Below are 16,810 nucleotides of genomic sequence, written 5' to 3'. Positions count from 1 at the left end.
GAGAGAGAGAGAGAGAGAGAGAGAGAGAGAGAGAAAAGAAAGGCATAGAATAACATTAACAGTAACAGGCCAGGTAATATCAGGGATTATTTAAACGACAAAGGCTCGTTAACATCTATACAATGTGTAAAAAGTAAGAGAGTAACGCATAGATGGAGTATGGCGCAAGCCCACAGCCAGTACGCGTAGCTGAATTGGTCCACAAATGCTTACTTCCCTTGCATAATTTCTGATTTATTAGGGATCAGCTATAACAGGACTTTTTCTCTGGTCCCGATCACCATTATATCTGGTGTCCACTGTACTGTCCTTGGTATTTTTATGGCCTTTGGTGTTAATCCAAACCATTTACAGAAGAGACTCCGTGTCTGCATACGGGACTTTGTTTCTATGTTTCAACAACAAAAACACGTTCAAGAGTGAACTGCATCTTCAGAGTGTAGCCATGACTGCTTCCACTTCCAAAGTACTGTGGTTTTTGTTACAGTGAATTGTGCACTTTGGTGGAGTTATAGGCTTTCCCACAGGAAAAGTTTTCTTTTGGCCAGAAGGTAAAAGAGAGTAACGAACATAAAAAAGGGAGACAGGACAATAGATGTTTGATAAGAAAGGAGCATACCACACAGGAGCACCCACCAACCACCCATCTATCGAATTTGCCCATTTTATGGAATGTTTAATTGAAACTTATCAATTCAATCCATAGTGCATGTGGCTGAGGAGATAGTGAGACTTGGGATTCAACTTATCTAAGACAAGAAAGATTACCCGGATTTTATTTTTAAAAATTCAATATAATCAACTCGATTTAAAAACGAATAAATTTTTTTCAAACGAGTAACCCGCCTTCTTGCAAATGATTTCAAGTCAGTTGTATCCAGAGTTTAACTGTATTTCAACCTTGAACAGATGCACAACCCACAAAGTAGGCCTAACACTGTTCCAAACACACGATTTGAATTAACATCTGAACCTTTAAAACATCAGGAATAAATCTTGCATCTAATGCACAACGAAGAACAAGCACAACAAATTTTCTTTTTAAAAAACAAGGACACCAGTATTAGGTATGGGATTTTATTCAAACATTTTACTTCTGCTGGGCCTGTTTCCTCATCTTCTGGAGCATCATTTGCATTTCTTCCCTCTTCCTCTTGCCTCTGATGTGGGTTCCCAGCTGAAAAAAAAAACAAATAGAAACTTTGACTTCACACTCCAACAAGGGTGAAAAGATGTTAGTTTTGGTAGAGGTTTTACGGCGCTCGCAGCTGCATAAGGTCATATGAGCGCCAGAAGATTAGAGGTGTTACAAGAGAGTAACAAACATAAAAAAGAAGAAGGGGAGAAAAAAACGATAGTTATTTGATAGGAATGAAGAAGCAAACCACACCAAAGTACCCACCAACCACCCACGAAAAGATGTCAGAGAGAAAAGTCAGACATTTATTTAATTAGTCAAACCCTGTTATACCACAAGCCCCACTTACCACCGGGTTTTGCCAAACAACAAAAAAAGAACTACATTTGCCCCTTTAAACTGGTTATCCACACCTTTGCCCACATCACTGCCAGGGAACTGGCCCCCAGGCGTACACACTACACACAGAGAGCAACACCAAAATTAACAGCTGTGCAGTGATAATCTCCCTTTCTCCCATGCTTAACAGCGCAATCATCACAAGCAGGAAGCCTGACTGCCGGGGGCGGCTTAGCGTACTGACGGCACTTTAGCCGCGCCACCCCCCACGGTTCGGCGTAGCTAATGAGTTAAAGGCGTGTAATTTGTATAGCAAAAATTCGATAAGAGCCATTTAGCGTGCTTGAGTCCGAAACGTGCTTTATGCCGGCGTGCTTAAAGCCGACACGGACTGTACTTATATTCGTTGATTGTGAGACTGAATGCACTTCTGTTCACAGCATTAGGATTCTCTTTCAAATTTCATATTTTACCTGAGAGCAAGTGTAAGTATTTGCCTTTCATTAGACATAACTGCTTGTGTTTTCTCTCTATACATTTACCATGGAAAAAAAAAAGTTTTGAAGGCACTGTACTTAAACAATGAATTTTCAAAAGTCTTGATATTTTGACATAGGGGATTCCCATACAGCAACATAATAACAGATCGTACATGATACAAGATAGTTCACTCCTCTCTTTGAGCCAAGTAAAAGTGTCCTCAAAATTCAGTGGCACCCTCTTCGAAAAAGCGCAGACTTTGCAGAGTTACCCTACTTGTGTGAAAAACAATTTTAACTTAAAGTGAAACTTACAAACTGTGCTATTCCTATTCTAGAAAAACGAAAAAGAGCTTCAAAACAAAGACTGCAGCACAATCTGAAGCAATGTGAAGACTTTCGCAGACACTTCTTTGGCTGAGTGAACAATCTTGTTATATGTACGATCTTTGATAATAATCAGAATGCATAATAGTCCCTGCAAATTATATACACAAAATTAAAAGTGATTTGTACTAAAACTTGTGTAGTGCCATGCCCCGTAAATCCCCAACTTGCCTCTTTGTCCATCAGTAGCCTACCTGCCCTGCCCCCCTCCCAATTTTTTCTCTTGCAGTTCACAAAAAAAAAAAAAAAAAAAAAAAAAAAAAAAAAAAAAGACAAAACACTAAAACATTTTTTATGCAGAGTAGCTGCAGAACAACAAACCAGACCATACTGCGAGAAAGTACAGTTGAACCTGCCACGACGGCCACCTGTACAACCGGCCATTCTCCATCCCCCCCCCCCCCAGCGCTTTTTCTATGTAATTTAACTGTAAATGGTCACCTGTCCAACGCAGCCGCCGCCATCTCATTTTACCAACCCACTGTCAAATTTACCTGCCACAGGCGGCCAGGCATGATCACTCATTGCCCATCGCTTTGCATAAATTTTGAATCGGCCCCGACACTGTGGACGGGCCGTCATCATTCACCTGTCGTTATTGTTAGTCCCTCTAGTGAATGTTAACCCAAGTTGACCAATGGGTAGGCATAACAATAAATTTTCAACTGCTGGTGAGGGAAGCGTGATCCAACATACCCTACCTATAAGCCCAGCCCACAACTCATGCACTAATTGTGTGTGAGGTGACTGATCACTTGTAACAATGGACGTTGACGTTAACTTGCGACAGAAGCATAGATTGTTCGCCCCAGTGGTGGCGACCAATGTCTTTGTTTTACTAGAAATAGTAAAATGATCCCAACTTACCCTCTTTTTACAGAACTTCAAAGCCCTCTTGTCCTTAGAGATTTTCAACAACTCTTGACATCTCCTTTCGTAAGGGGAGAAACCAGCAAGTTCACGCACAATATCTCTGACGAATTTGGCGTGCTTCGATGCAGACTGAAACAAAAGAAACAAAGGGTCGAATAGGGAGTACAGAGTGCTCGAAAAATAAGCTGAAATACTGTTTTGTCAAAGGAGCAATGCATCCTTTTAGTTTTAGCTCACGATCAAGCTTTATCTGGTTCAAGTATGCCTATATTAGTGGATTTACTGAAATTATTAGTTATCACAACCATACCCCAGCATTAGTTACCTTAGGACATATTAACTCTGTATGCAGGAACAAATGTGCGTCCCTACTAATCATGAATGTATGGGTACAGAATGCTCTTCCTTTCCCCCATTTGTAGCATTAATTTCTTCCTCCACCAAGCCCAATACTTTTTTCCAGGTAGGTGACAAAACAATTCACAGCCCATTTTCAGGTGGTGAAAGGGAAGAGGGATCAGTTACAACGAAGTCAAAAGGAATCATCAGAGACAGAAAGAATAAATATTGAATGAGAAGAGAAGGGAGTTATGCAGGAACAGCACACTAGTAAAGAGTGAACATATAAGAAAAGGAAGGACCCCGACTGCCTTGGGAATTGCAATGATCACCAGACACATAGGCTATTTAATTGTGTTGTGGCAATCATGAGGAGTTCACACTCTATGCTTACATCCAGGAAAAAGGAAGTGGCTATTCTCACCCCGTGGGGGGTGAGAATTAAAAAATACTATCAACCTCTCACCCCCGGTGAAACTTGCCAGCTTTGGCTATTCTCACCCGGTGTGAAACAAGACCTGTTTTTCCTCATTTCTGAATACTGTCAATCGGTGTGGATGATCAAATTGATAAAAGCAAAGAAAAAAAAGGTGCTATAGCACAAACGTAAACTAATTTCGTCATCCACAAAGATGATACAGCTCACTGCCTGCACATAAAATTGCAAACTTTCAACACAAGAGTGCCGGAACATTTGTTTACAAGGGCACCACTGTGAACGCACACCGAGTGAGAATAGCCAAAAGGCTCACCCTCTCGCCCGGAGTGATCGGCCTGAGCCGATGCACTAAGCGGTGAATGCACACCAAGTGAGAATGAAGAGCTAAAAGATTTGTCCCCTCACCCGGTTGGAATAGATGTGGCCCTGGAAAAAACAAATTCACAATTGAATCAGCTACAGACTACAGCCCCATATAAACAAAGCAGATACTCACCCCCTTCTGGCGAGTAGGTCTTGTTTTTCTGCCATTTTCAAGCTTGGTAAGCTTGTGGCCTTTGTTGAGACCAACAGCAAGGTTGTAGCGGACTCCCATGCCTGCAAACATCAAAATAAAAATTTTCTTGTAAAAAGGTTGTGTCAGTAGGCCTAATTTAACTAATTACTTAAGCTGATTGATTGCACGTTTCCTGTCCATTGACATAATTTACATCATAGACCTGCTTGTGAGCCTGAACCAGATTGTCTGAAAATTTTGCTCAACCCCCCCCAATAACTTATAAGAGCTTTTAAATTTGTGGGTGTCTTAAAAATGACTTCCGAGTAACGAGCGACCACCCCAACAAATATAATAAAGAGACCTAACCCTACCCCAAAAGAGAACCTCATGCAAAAAGGCCAGCACAAGTCAAAAAAAAAACAAACTCCAAAACAAGCAAGCAGCATAATATGGCCTTCATTGCTATAAAGAGGGTTTGATACAATAACACAATAGAATTGGAATATGAATCCTCCATACTGATCTAGTTATAATTATTATAGGTCTAGAATCTAGTGATCTAAATAAATCTAGATCTAGATCAAGGAGTTTACAGTAATGGAGGATGCTCTGTGGGCGGCACCGCACGCCTGATAGGAGCCCTCTCTCGCAGCGGAACTGTGGTCTACCTGCGCTGCGCACACGCAATGGAATCTAGATAAGAAAGGTTTTATTCCGAGAGTAGGCAAGTCAATTTTAAAAAATGCCTTCCACCTGTGTTGTGTTTAAGTGTAAGAACCGATATGATGCTGCAGTGGACAGAAGTTTTCACAGGTGTTGTTTTCCTTTTTAAAAAATCTGAATGAAAGTGTTTTTATGCCCCCAGCGACACAATTTAGATCCTTAACTTTTATAAGGGGCTGGCTGTGGCACTACCTGCCAAGGCCAACCCGGGCAGAAAGGGGTACACTGTGTAACAACACCCCAGAAGAAAGACAGAGATACTTGATTTTTAAAAAAATATTCTTATTCTAGCGTGTGTGTGTGTGTTTGTGTATACATATTAAACATTTTAATTAAAGTATATATTGCTTTCCATTGTGTGTGTAAATTAGATGCTATGCGCAGCATACCTTTATTTTGACGGGACAAAATCTAGAGTCTATGTTTCTACATGTATCTTGTTTTCATTTTTCCTCTCCCCTCTCTATTTGATTTCAGACGATTGTCGGCAAACATGCAGGTCTACCTTAGTAGTTACTCCCACATTTTTAAAGATTACGCAAAAAACGCTAAACATTTAAGGGAATAAAGAAAAATGGTGTACAACGTATCAGTCAGTTGGACAAATCACAGCTCCGAAAAAATCTTCAAAGCGCACCACATCAGCCACTTTCGCAAACTTTTCGACGGCTTCTCGGATGGGTACAGAGTTGTCAAACTGTGGCGTCCATGGCCTAGAATCTAGTGGTTAGGCTCTCGGACTCGCAACCGTAAGGTCACAAATTCGAATCCCGTCAGGGGCCCAACGTTGTGTCCTTGGGAAAGGCACTTTACACGAATTTTCCTCACTTCACCCAGGTGGGAATGGCTATAGACAGCAAAAGATCTTGTCAGTTTATTAGTGTTTGAGCGCTTAATCAGCTGCTTACACTGTATGCTTCCCGGGAAGCTGAGAATGTTTCGGAGTGTTCTATGATTGTCTGCTGGGGTAATAATATAGGGAGTGTATACTGACCCGGTAACCGGGAATAAAGTCACAAAGTATACAGACCCGGTAGGGGAACTCTTTTGTGATTTCGGAAACTTTCAGCACCCTCTTGGCTCAGGGTAGAACTAGGTTCTTCTAGATCTATGGCCTAGGTCTAGATCTAGACAGACAGATATAAATCATTGATCTAGTTTCGAGGCTAGCCTAGATCTAGACTGTAGATCTAGATCTAGATTCTAGATCTAAAACTAAATGAAGATTGTGGATGTCTTTTCGATGAACGATCATTTTTCCCCTGTTTTGGAGTTAGAGGAATCACAATTTGAAGAAAAGAACAATGTCACTCTGTATCGCTCGCATTCTTTTTTTCTTTGTTTGTCTCTGTCTTTCGTTCCTTCCTGCCAACTGACAGACATTCATGTCATATTATATACATTTTGCTAGCACTTCCCCCTGCGCTCTCTCTCTCTCTCTCTCTGGTATTTTTTTACTTTCCCTCCCGTCTCACACTCAGCTACCAGTTGTCTATTTTCTACTAAATATTGATGCGCTGAACACGAATATCAACTTCATTTCCGTCGCAAATTAATGGTTTTTGAAATATTTGATTGTTTTTAACCGAGATAGACATGCTTTAGGCTTTGGACCAATCGGGGGGTTCCAGGGGGGCCAGCCCCACTGGGGTATAAGAAAATCTGGGGGGTTACAGGGGGGCGTGCCCCCCTGTTTTTACACCCATAATTTGATATTTTACAGTTAGATTTGAAATTGTCTTGAAAATAATTGATTTGCCACAGTTTTAGTGGCTTTATGTGTGATCTGCAGCAAACAGTACAGCAGTTTGACCCCTGAAACAGTGCATCTGTGTGCGGGAGTGAAGAAAGTAAAAATTTACCCTCTCTTTAACTCACACACACACACTACCGGGTCTGGGCGCTGAAACCCTCCGAAATCACAAAAGAGTTCCCCTACCGGGTCTGTATACTTTGTGACTTTGTTCCCGGTTACCGCGTCTGTATACACTTCGAATAACATAACGTAAAGCGCAGAGTATGATAGAGCCTGCTGTTGAGCGGGGATATGCGCTATGGAAGTGGCTATTCTCACCCAGGGTGAGAATAGAAATACGATCTACCTCTCACCCCGGGTGAGACTTGCCACCGTGGGCTATTCTCACCCGGTGTGAAACAAGACCTGTTTCTCCTCATTTTGGAATACTGTCTATCGGTGTGGATGACCAAATTGATAAAAGCCAAGAAAAAATAACGTTATAGCACAAAAGTAAGCTAATTTGATCGTCTTCAAAGATGCTATGGCTATTTCACTTTTCGAACCGAGCCGAACTACGCGGGTCGCCATTTTGTTTTGCCCGGAAGTTCTCGCAAGATCTTCTCCTCCCCCCACTCTCTCTCTCTCTTTCTGAATACTGTCTATCGGTGTGGACAATCAAATTGACCAAAACAAAGTGAAAAAATTGATTTTAAACAAGAAAACTAAATTAATTTGGTTGTCTACAAAGATGCTACGGGTATTTAACTTTCCAAATCGAGCCGAACTACGCGGGTCGCCATTTTGTTTTGCCCGGAAGTTCTCGCGCTACTCCCCTCTCTCTCTCTCCACTGCCCACGACAAAATTGCACGTCTTTAGGCAAACACTAACAGTAGTAATAGATCTAGATCTAGAACGTTTGTTCACAGCACAGAATTCTATATCACAGTGTAGAATTCTGTGGTTCAGGGTGAACGCTTCACTGGTTGGCCTAGGCTATACAATGAACGCCCACCGGGTGAGAATATCCAAAAGACTCGCCTGCGCTATTCTCACCCAGGGTGAGAATAGAGGTGGCCATGCGCTATACAAAGAAAGTGGCTATTCTCACATGCCCGGAAGTTCTCGCAAGATCAACTCCTCCCCTCTTCTCTCTCTGACTCTGTCTCTTTCTGAATACTGTCTACCGGTGTGGACGATCAAATTGACCAAAACAAAGTTAAAAAATGATGTTAAAACACAAAAGTAAATTCATTTGGTTGTCTACAAAGATGCTATGGCTATTTAACTTTTCGAATCGAGCCGAACTACGTGGGTCGCCATTTTGTTTTGCCCGGAAATTCTCGCGCTACTCCTCTCTCTCTTTCTCTCTCCACTGCCCACAGACAAAATTGTACGCTTTTAGTAGGCTACAACTACAGTTGTAATGGAACGTTTGTTCACTGCACAGAAATCTACAATTTTTCTGTTATCACAGTGTAGAAGAATTCTGTGGTTTAGGGTGAACGCAAAATTTGGTGAACGCGCACCGGGTGAGAATAGCCACAAGACTCGCCTGCACTATTCTCACTCCGGGTGAGAATAGAGGTGGCCTTATTATTATTACTGCGAGATTGACTTTTCTGATTGGCTGCCAAGTTCAATTCATATCCATTCACGAGAAGTAGCGTGAGAGCGAGTTGAAGACAACAACCTTTGCGTTAGTTCTTCCCGCGAAACATCCCCGCGGCGGGGGCCAAAAATCGGCAGAACAAAACGCGCTTGGTGGGCATTGCTACATTAGACGCAGTCACATGATCGGAAGGGTAGGGACTAGTCGACTTTCGACTTGTGATGTCCCAGCCCAGGGGGGCGGCCATTTTGGTGCTTTTTCGGTAGTTCCCACCAACCTGCGCTATTTGAGGGGGGCTGACTAGCAAAAAATAAAGAGGCAGAGAGGGGGGATTCAGGGAATTTAATGTTTTGCAGATAGGTTTGATATCTCTAGCTCAACGACCATCAAACATAGCCTATAATAGATCTAGATCTAAGGCTCAAATAAACGCTCATTGTTGAAATAAATTCTATAATATCTAGGAAAATAAAGAAATGTGCTCAACAGAATTTTATTTTTAGTCGTCGTCTATGAGGTAAACAGCATTTACAGGAGGTCTTGTTCAGCTGACCAAAATTTCTTCATCCAATATCAGAGATAGGCCTACTGTCACGACGAAATAATTAACACACATTGCAGAAACTTCTTACAAAATGCTATCAAGTATGAAAACAAAGACTAAAATGTTGCGACATTGTTGGATTTGACGGATTGTCACAATAAATAAAATCCGTTACCTGGTCGTTCAGAATCTAAAACTGAAAAGGGAGTTAACTTCACTTTAAAACAGAAACTTCCGGTAAAAGTAAGAAAGGCTACTCCAACATATCAAGCGAAATGCAACTACTGATTCTATCCCCTTAATCGAAAACGAAGTTATTATGTTATAATTTATAGGCCTAACCAAGTTATAGATCTAATCAAAGATTCTCTGCTACCGTTTGTGGAGAATCTTTGTTATTACCAGAGAGATAATACTTATTTATACAAAAAAATTATTTGCCTTACTATTAGTACATGTATTACACATTATGTACACTGTTGATGGTTTTCGTTACCTCGACGGACGAACAACATATTATTATTTTATACATTTCATTTCAGTTGCGAGGAGAGAGGGTCTTCCACAACTCTATTTAAAATGTCTTATCTCCCACCAATCAATTATCATGGGGTTTCTTTTGGGTTTGTTTGTTTGGTTGGTTTGTTGTTTGTTTCTTGTTTGTTTGGGGTTTGTTTTTCTTTGGGGGGGGTGCTCTCTCTCTCTCTCTCTCTCTCTCTCTCTCTCTCTCTCTCTCTCTCTCTCTCTCTCTCTCTTCCTCTAGCTCTCTTGCTCTCTCTCTCTCTCTCTCTCTCTCTTCCTCTAGCTCTCTTGCTCTCTCTCTCTCTTTCTCTCTTTCTCTCTCTCTCTCTCTCTCTCTCTCTCTCTCTCTCTCTCTCTCTATATATATATATATATATATATATATATATATATATATATATATATATATATATATATATATATCGCTCCTTTCTCTCATCTCTCCCTCCGTCTGTCCCTTTTCATCTTGATTTCTCTCTCTCCCCTCCTCCTCGCTCTCTCTCTCTCTCTCTTTCGCTCTCTATCCCTCCCCCTCCCCGTTTCTTTCTATTTTCTCCTACTCCCCTATTCCCCCCCCCTTTCTCTCTCCCCCTCTCATTCTCACTCTCTCTCTCCCTCTCTCTCTTCTCTCTCTCCCCTCTCTCTTCTCTCCCCTCTCTCTTCTCTCTCTCTATCTCTCTATCTATCTACGTATCTATCTCCCTCTTTCTCTCTCTCTCTCTCTCTCTCGCTCGCTCTCACTTGCTCTCTCTCTCTCTCTCTCTCTCTCTCTCTCTTTCTATCTCTCTCTTTCACTCTGTCTCTTTCTCTCTCTATTTATCCCTCTCTCTTTCTCTCTTTTTATCCCCCCTCTCTCTCCCCTCTCTCTATCTTTCCTCACCGCTCTCCTCTCTCCCTCTCCCTCTATCTTTCTCCCTCTATATCTCTCTCTCCCTCTTTCTTTCTCTCTCTGATACTGCTCGACCGTTGCTGGCAAAGTGTCTACGAGCATAGGCGGTATTTGTGTCCTTCGAATTCCCTTCTACTTCATGGTGCAAAGTAAAACGTAGGCTGCATAAATCGAACCTTGCTGGTCATGAGAGAGACGCTTACCCCCCCTCCTCCCCCCCCCCCCCCCCCCCCCCCCCCGTAGTGTGCAGCCATGCATGGTGATAAGTCTGGATCGGAGGTAATTGTGCCAGCATTGCAACTGTGTCTGGCTCCTTTTAGCCACACCCCTGGTCTTATGGTAGGTAAGATCTACACCTAGTCTTCTAAGATATGGGCGAAAAATTTCGAAGGTCTTGTGTGCAAGTTGCGCAGGTTAAAGATCCCTTGGTGGTCCAAAATTGATAAGAGTAGGCTTCGGCCGCCACCCGGGCAAAATTCAAAACTTCATACGAACTGAAAATGTTTGGTGTGTCTCGCTCGCTCATACCACATTGTGCAGTTGCGAGCTCAGTAAAAAAAAAAAAAAAGGAAAAAGCAGTGGCACACGGAGTAATCATTATAATTAATGACTTAGTTAATCATCAACTGAAGATCTATTTTCAACTCAATGGGGACGCACATTTTGGTCATTCGACAACACCAGGAGACATGATGATGATGTTTTGGGTCACTTAAAATAAAAAATAAGTGTACCTTCTTTGCTCACGCAAACACACACAAAGTTGATAAAGAGAAGAAAGTGAGCGGGCAAGCAAGAGAGAGAGAGAGAGAGAGAGAGAGAGAGAGAGAGAGAGAGAGAGAGAGAGAGAGAGAGAGAGAGAGAGAGAGGGAGAGAAAGAGAGAGAGAGAAATTAAATGAGAGAGAGAGTCAGAGCATTAAGAGAGAGAGCATTAAGAAAAGAGAGAGAGAGAGAGAGAGAGAGAGACAGACAGAGAGAGAGAGAGAGAGAGAGAGAGCCTTAAAGATAAGAGAGAGAGAAAGAGAGAGAGAGAGACAGACAGAAAGAGAGAGAGAGAGAGAGAGAGAGAGAGAGAGAGAGAGAGAGAGAGAGAGAGACTAAAAACTCTCAGCTCTAATGAAATTTATCGATGAAAAAAAACTTTTCAGACTCACATCATACAACACAATCATTCCCCTTGACATTGGACAGTATTAGTATTATCTGTAAATGAAACACTTATCATTCTGATTGGAAAGATTTTATTTAGCACATTTGAAAACAGCAAAAGAAAAAGTATTTTGTTATTCATGTGTAGTATAAAAGAAATCATTCCATCACAGTCCATATAAATTACTCAAAACCATTAAACAAGAACAAAAACACATATTATTACTGGAATGTTTTGAAGAAGGAGTTTCATCAATTTGTTATTTGCTCATTTCTCTAGGGGTGAAGAAGATTTAATTTTACACAAGAATGTCATATAAATTAGAGACCTGAATGTTTCAGCTGTGTTTACCTCGTTCACATTCAGGAATAATGAAAGTTAAATATGGTCTGATGCTTTTTGCATGTTCTGAGCTGCATAAAGTCATAAAAGCAGACACGACATTCAGCCATTATATTCTTAGGTTGCTAACCTAGGGTAGGACACCTGCAGGTAGCAATCTACCAGTCATGTCACAGACTGAAAAAAATGTAACTGACAAAGACAGCAGAATCGAAACAAAACAACACATTTGTTTAGTCTTTTTGCTATAGATTCAGGGCAAGCATTCACTATTCAACACAGAACTCCATTTCAGTGTGGATAGGTGTGGGTTGGGGTTTAGAGAAACAGTCTTGTACATGATCATAATGAAAACACACACACATTACATGTGGAAATGGAAAAGTGTCATCTTTAAACAAATTTTGCTGCAGTTAGATGAAAATATTTACATACATGTCATGTTCTGATAAACTCAGTTCAGCAAATACAACTTTCCTATCTCCTATGCCTATCCCTATTTCTGGTTATACAACATGCTTTTCTTCACTCTACCCTACAACACTGTACCCTGTTTTGCCAAAAAATCACTACTACAATACTGCTGTACTCTGACAAAACGCCTGTTTTTAATTCACTGCAGTTTTGAGAAATCAGCGGTTTTCGGTTTTCTCATAATATCTGTAGAGCACAGGGAATTACATTTCTCGTCAGGGTGCGAGATTAACCGTTGATGTACTGTGCAAAACAGTTTAAATATTATAAGAAAGAAAAAAAGCTGATCTCTCGAAACTGCTGTGAATACGAAAAAGGCGTTTTGTTAGAGTACGGCAGAATAATGATTTCAACAGCATGACGTAGATTATTTTCAACTTTCATATCAACTTGGAAAAACAGGTGTACAGCATTTTTACAGATGCACTTACATTTATAGACCTGAATTTAAAAAAAAAAGATTTTCAGTATTCTGAAGTCTCCGACAAAAATAATTTGCAACAGCTCTACAAAGAGGATCATAACAGTTCAATTAGTATTCCTTTTCCCTTGTTACTGTATACATTATTTTGGAAGAGCCAAAGCATGCAAAACAACTATAGTAGTCTCTGCCTAAGATCCCATCACTCACGATCCCGGTTTTCTTAAGATCCTGCTGTTTTAAGAAAACAGAATTTTCACAACACAAAATTCATCCCCAAGATCCAGCTCTGAAGGTGTGCATTTGGCTAAGATCCTGCATTTCAGATTATAATTTACAGAACAAAAACCTGAGCGGGCACAACAGATTAACCAAGAGTGAAAATTTTTTATCATTGAACTGCCTATTGTGTCACAGATCAGCCACTCTCAGGAACGTGATCACATGTCCGTTGTATATCTCGGAGAAATGGCATAATGTTTGCTCCAGAGGTGTGAACTCGTTGACGCGTCTGCTTTGCCCAAACATCGCACTCACATTTGAGCTCTCCATCTAAACTTACATCACTCACTGGGTGGGTAGGGCCTACAAGTTCGCTCTAGGTGGGATTACATCGAACTGTGAACTCTTCCATGACCATTGCAGCAGTTGTCTCTACACCCGAATTTGCGAAACTGACTGAATTTTAATTGGTGTGTTCAAAACATAACGGTGTGTACCAACGAAGTTTGGCAAATCTGTCAGAGATGAAAAGATATAAATTTTGGACAGGTAAAGGGGAGGAGCAATTGAATAAGGGTAGATGTTGAGACTCACGATAGGATAATAAGGGGAAAAGGCATGCTTCATGTCACTATGATTGGTCATCAAGGTTGATCACTCTTTGCTCACTCTAAGTCATAAACTTATCCAGGGTGAAGTCATTTCAGTTTAGAGTAAAGGGAGACCATTTTACAGGTTGTGGGCCTGAACATGGGTCCCCGTGGATTCTTCCATTGGTACGTTAGCTAAGATCCAGTTCGCTTAAGATCCTGCATTTTACTTGCTCCCAAGCACCGGAGACTGCTTTATTATTTGTAGGCTACTAATAAACTTTAAAAATCCGTGTTCTCTGTGCAAATGTTAGATTTCTACTACCTGCACTTCAGTAAAGCTACTGTGTACTCTGCTGCAATGAAAATATCTCAAGAAAACTTTCATCCCTTTCATGCTGTCCTTAAGAACATAATAGCATTGTTAGGTCAGAATATGGTACAATGAATATAGGCCTACCCGGTTTTTTTCATAGTTGAGCATATGGTACTGTACTATCTTTTTTGCTTCACAAGGTCAAATGACAAATGACACTTAACAATAAAATCTACCTTAACCCTATCCGTACGCTCTGGGGTCATGTTATACCCCCAGGATTGTATTCTTCACATTTTAGAATACTTCTAGTATGAAGATCTCTTCTAAACTTTCAGAATTTAAAAAAAAAAAAATTTTGACAGACTGTTATGCAAAGCGTACGGATCGGATTAACGAGTAAATTTCCTGTTTGGAAAGTGGTGGCACAGAGTTCCCCACGTCGTATGGATACGATATTAAAACACGACGTATGGATAGAGTTAATCTAACAGCTTTTTAAAGGAGTCAATGAATAAACAATGAGTGATAAGTTAACAGAACATATAATGCCTGCACCAATTTTTGTTCTTTATTATATTAAATAATCAGCCTCCCTCTTTATTTCATAGAAAGCGTGCATACATTTTGAAGACTTTAGCAGACTGTTTAGTACAATTTTCAAGTTAACTGAACACATCAAAGCAAATATTAATATATCTAAGAAAACTGCTTTCTTGCCTCGCTCAATAGGAAAAGAGAGAGATCTCGAGATTTCAAGATTGTTCAAACCTTTTTATATAATGGGCAACCCTTATAAAGAGTATGAAAACAATAGAATGCAATTTAGGAGGAGATTCCAATACAATGAAAAAATCCATTGGTAGAACAATTCTGAGCATGGCTTTGGTCATAATCAGCTTTCTATCAATAACAAGAACAGATGTCTAAGAAACAGAACAAAATAAAAGCTTTTTACAAAAATGTCTCTATACAAACTTTACACTGATAATGGTACACATCTAGATATTAATAGAGTTCAGCAGGACTCTTGTCGTCACATTCATCCTCTTTACAAACACTGAAGAATGATGGATCTCCTTCCATATGTTCTCCAAAAGGTCCTTGTTGCTTTCTCAACTTTTCATACATTCCCATGTCTTTAAAAACATTTTTTGAATGTTTTCTGCAATAAGTTTCAACCTCTGTAACAAAAGAAAGCAAAGAAATCAAGTGTATAATTATTAGAATGTTTGTTCCTGCTAGAGGGAAGCACATTGCCACAATAATGGTCATTTATTGTTGGAAAGAATCAGGACATACATACAGAAATAAGAAAGGGATGGTAAAGAAGTAAGGTCTACCAGTGGTGCCCTCCAAGCACAGACCTCATATAAATGTTAGTCTGAAGATGAATCATAGACAAAAAGTATAATAAGCATAGAAGGAAAAATTTCAGTTCCTTAAGTTTCAGAAGGGTGTTACAGATGACCATCTTGAAAAGAAATGACCGCAAAGTGACACATTTTTAAAGTAATCCCACAGATTCTAAGATCAAAACCTCAAGTTACCACAGCAGGAATGGAATTGAAAAAGGTCAGCCTTCTAGAGAATACCTTACCCAGTTAAAGGAGAAGGATCAAAATATTTTTTAGCTTTCTTTGAACAGCGTTATAAAGCTAGTAAATTATGCTAATTTCCCGCCAAAACGCATATTATTTGTGTCATAACAGATGACAACAAAACAGCCAACATAAACTTACCTTGCAATACGAACCCAGAGTCTGAAATGGTCTTCCCTTTTTTCCATAGTTGGTACAATCGCAGAAACAGTGCAGCGTGTACATCATTCATTGTGCTGATAACATTTTTGCGTCGATTACACTCCCTGGTTCACAAGAAAGAAAGAAGTTTGGTAAATTTTTACTTTTTACCCCCACATGCAGATGCATTGCTTCTGGGTACTAAACCGCTGAACACACAGATGACCACTAAAACTGTAGCAAATCGATTGTTTTTTTTTAAATCTCAAATCTAATCACAAAACATCAAATGTGAGGCATCATGGTGAAATCAGGTGCTCGTCAAAATACTGAAATCAAAGTAATCAACATTTTTCCACCCATTTGGTAATTGTTATAGATTATTTTGTTTTAGGCTCAACACCTTTGATGTCCACTTCATAACACATTTCTGCATGGATTTTACTGCTGTTGATCAAAGGCACAAAAAATGTAAACTTGCAGTTTCCAGCCGTGACACAAATTAAAGGGAAATACAGTAAGGATGGGCAGGTACCGGTGCCCAGTACCGGAACTCCCGGCTCTACCGAAGGAGGTGTCAGTACCTGCACCAGACCTCCAGTACCGGCTCTGGGAAGAAGCCGACACCAACAGTTAGTACCGGCTCTGGAAAGGAGCCAACACCTAGACACTCAGAGAGAACGTATAGGCTAGGCTGACACCCTGGCCATGGGAAGTGTGCTGTGTGTAGGCCTAGGCCTTGGCCTAGCAGCTGTGACGTCAGATGCACACAACGCAGCGGGTAACCTTGATACATGACTTCAGATTCAAAATTGACAATCAAAAGCAAAGTTTGCTTATTGAATTTAAATATGGCATCAAATCAGGTTCCACACGAGCCTCTTTGCCTATTTTGACACGCTGATTCCGAAAATGAAATCAGTTTTTAGCGGCGATAATTATTTTTAAAACAGTCTTATCCTGCACGGCCGCAAACTTCAAAGGTATTTTGCGTCACAGTACGCCTCTCCAATTTTGACTTGTGTGTGTTGGG

At 40.5% G+C, this 16,810-nt stretch overlaps 2 protein-coding genes across 3 annotated transcripts in view; both read right to left on the bottom strand.

The window, feature by feature from the left end:
- Nucleotides 1-1,063: 1,063 nt before the first annotated feature.
- Nucleotides 1,064-9,360, bottom strand: LOC100533427 (60S ribosomal protein L36). The gene is made up of 4 exons (XM_005095664.3): nucleotides 9,284-9,360; nucleotides 4,491-4,591; nucleotides 3,211-3,345; nucleotides 1,064-1,177 (listed from the first exon to the last, which is right to left on the bottom strand). The coding sequence occupies exons 2-4, from the start codon at nucleotides 4,587-4,589 to the stop codon at nucleotides 1,091-1,093; spliced, it is 321 nt and encodes a 106-aa protein (XP_005095721.2). The 5' UTR covers nucleotides 4,590-4,591; nucleotides 9,284-9,360; the 3' UTR covers nucleotides 1,064-1,090.
- A 5,224-nt stretch (nucleotides 9,361-14,584) lies between these two features.
- LOC101848738 overlaps nucleotides 14,585-16,810 on the bottom strand; it is a 24,967-nt gene continuing 22,741 nt past the window's right edge. For both annotated transcript variants that reach the window (XM_005095663.3, XM_013081000.2), the window contains 2 exons: nucleotides 15,778-15,902; nucleotides 14,585-15,219 (listed from right to left, as the gene is read on the bottom strand). In XM_005095663.3, the coding sequence (XP_005095720.1) occupies nucleotides 15,044-15,219; nucleotides 15,778-15,902 (301 nt within the window). In that variant the 3' untranslated portion in view covers nucleotides 14,585-15,043. The remainder of the gene's footprint in view (nucleotides 15,220-15,777; nucleotides 15,903-16,810) is intronic.

This window comes from Aplysia californica, unplaced genomic scaffold (genome assembly GCF_000002075.1).
Source record: "Aplysia californica isolate F4 #8 unplaced genomic scaffold, AplCal3.0 scaffold00110, whole genome shotgun sequence".
Taxonomy (NCBI): Eukaryota; Metazoa; Mollusca; class Gastropoda; order Aplysiida; family Aplysiidae; genus Aplysia; species Aplysia californica.
The sequence above is the reverse complement of the archived record's forward strand: the minus strand, read 5'-3'. Positions and strand labels throughout refer to the sequence as shown.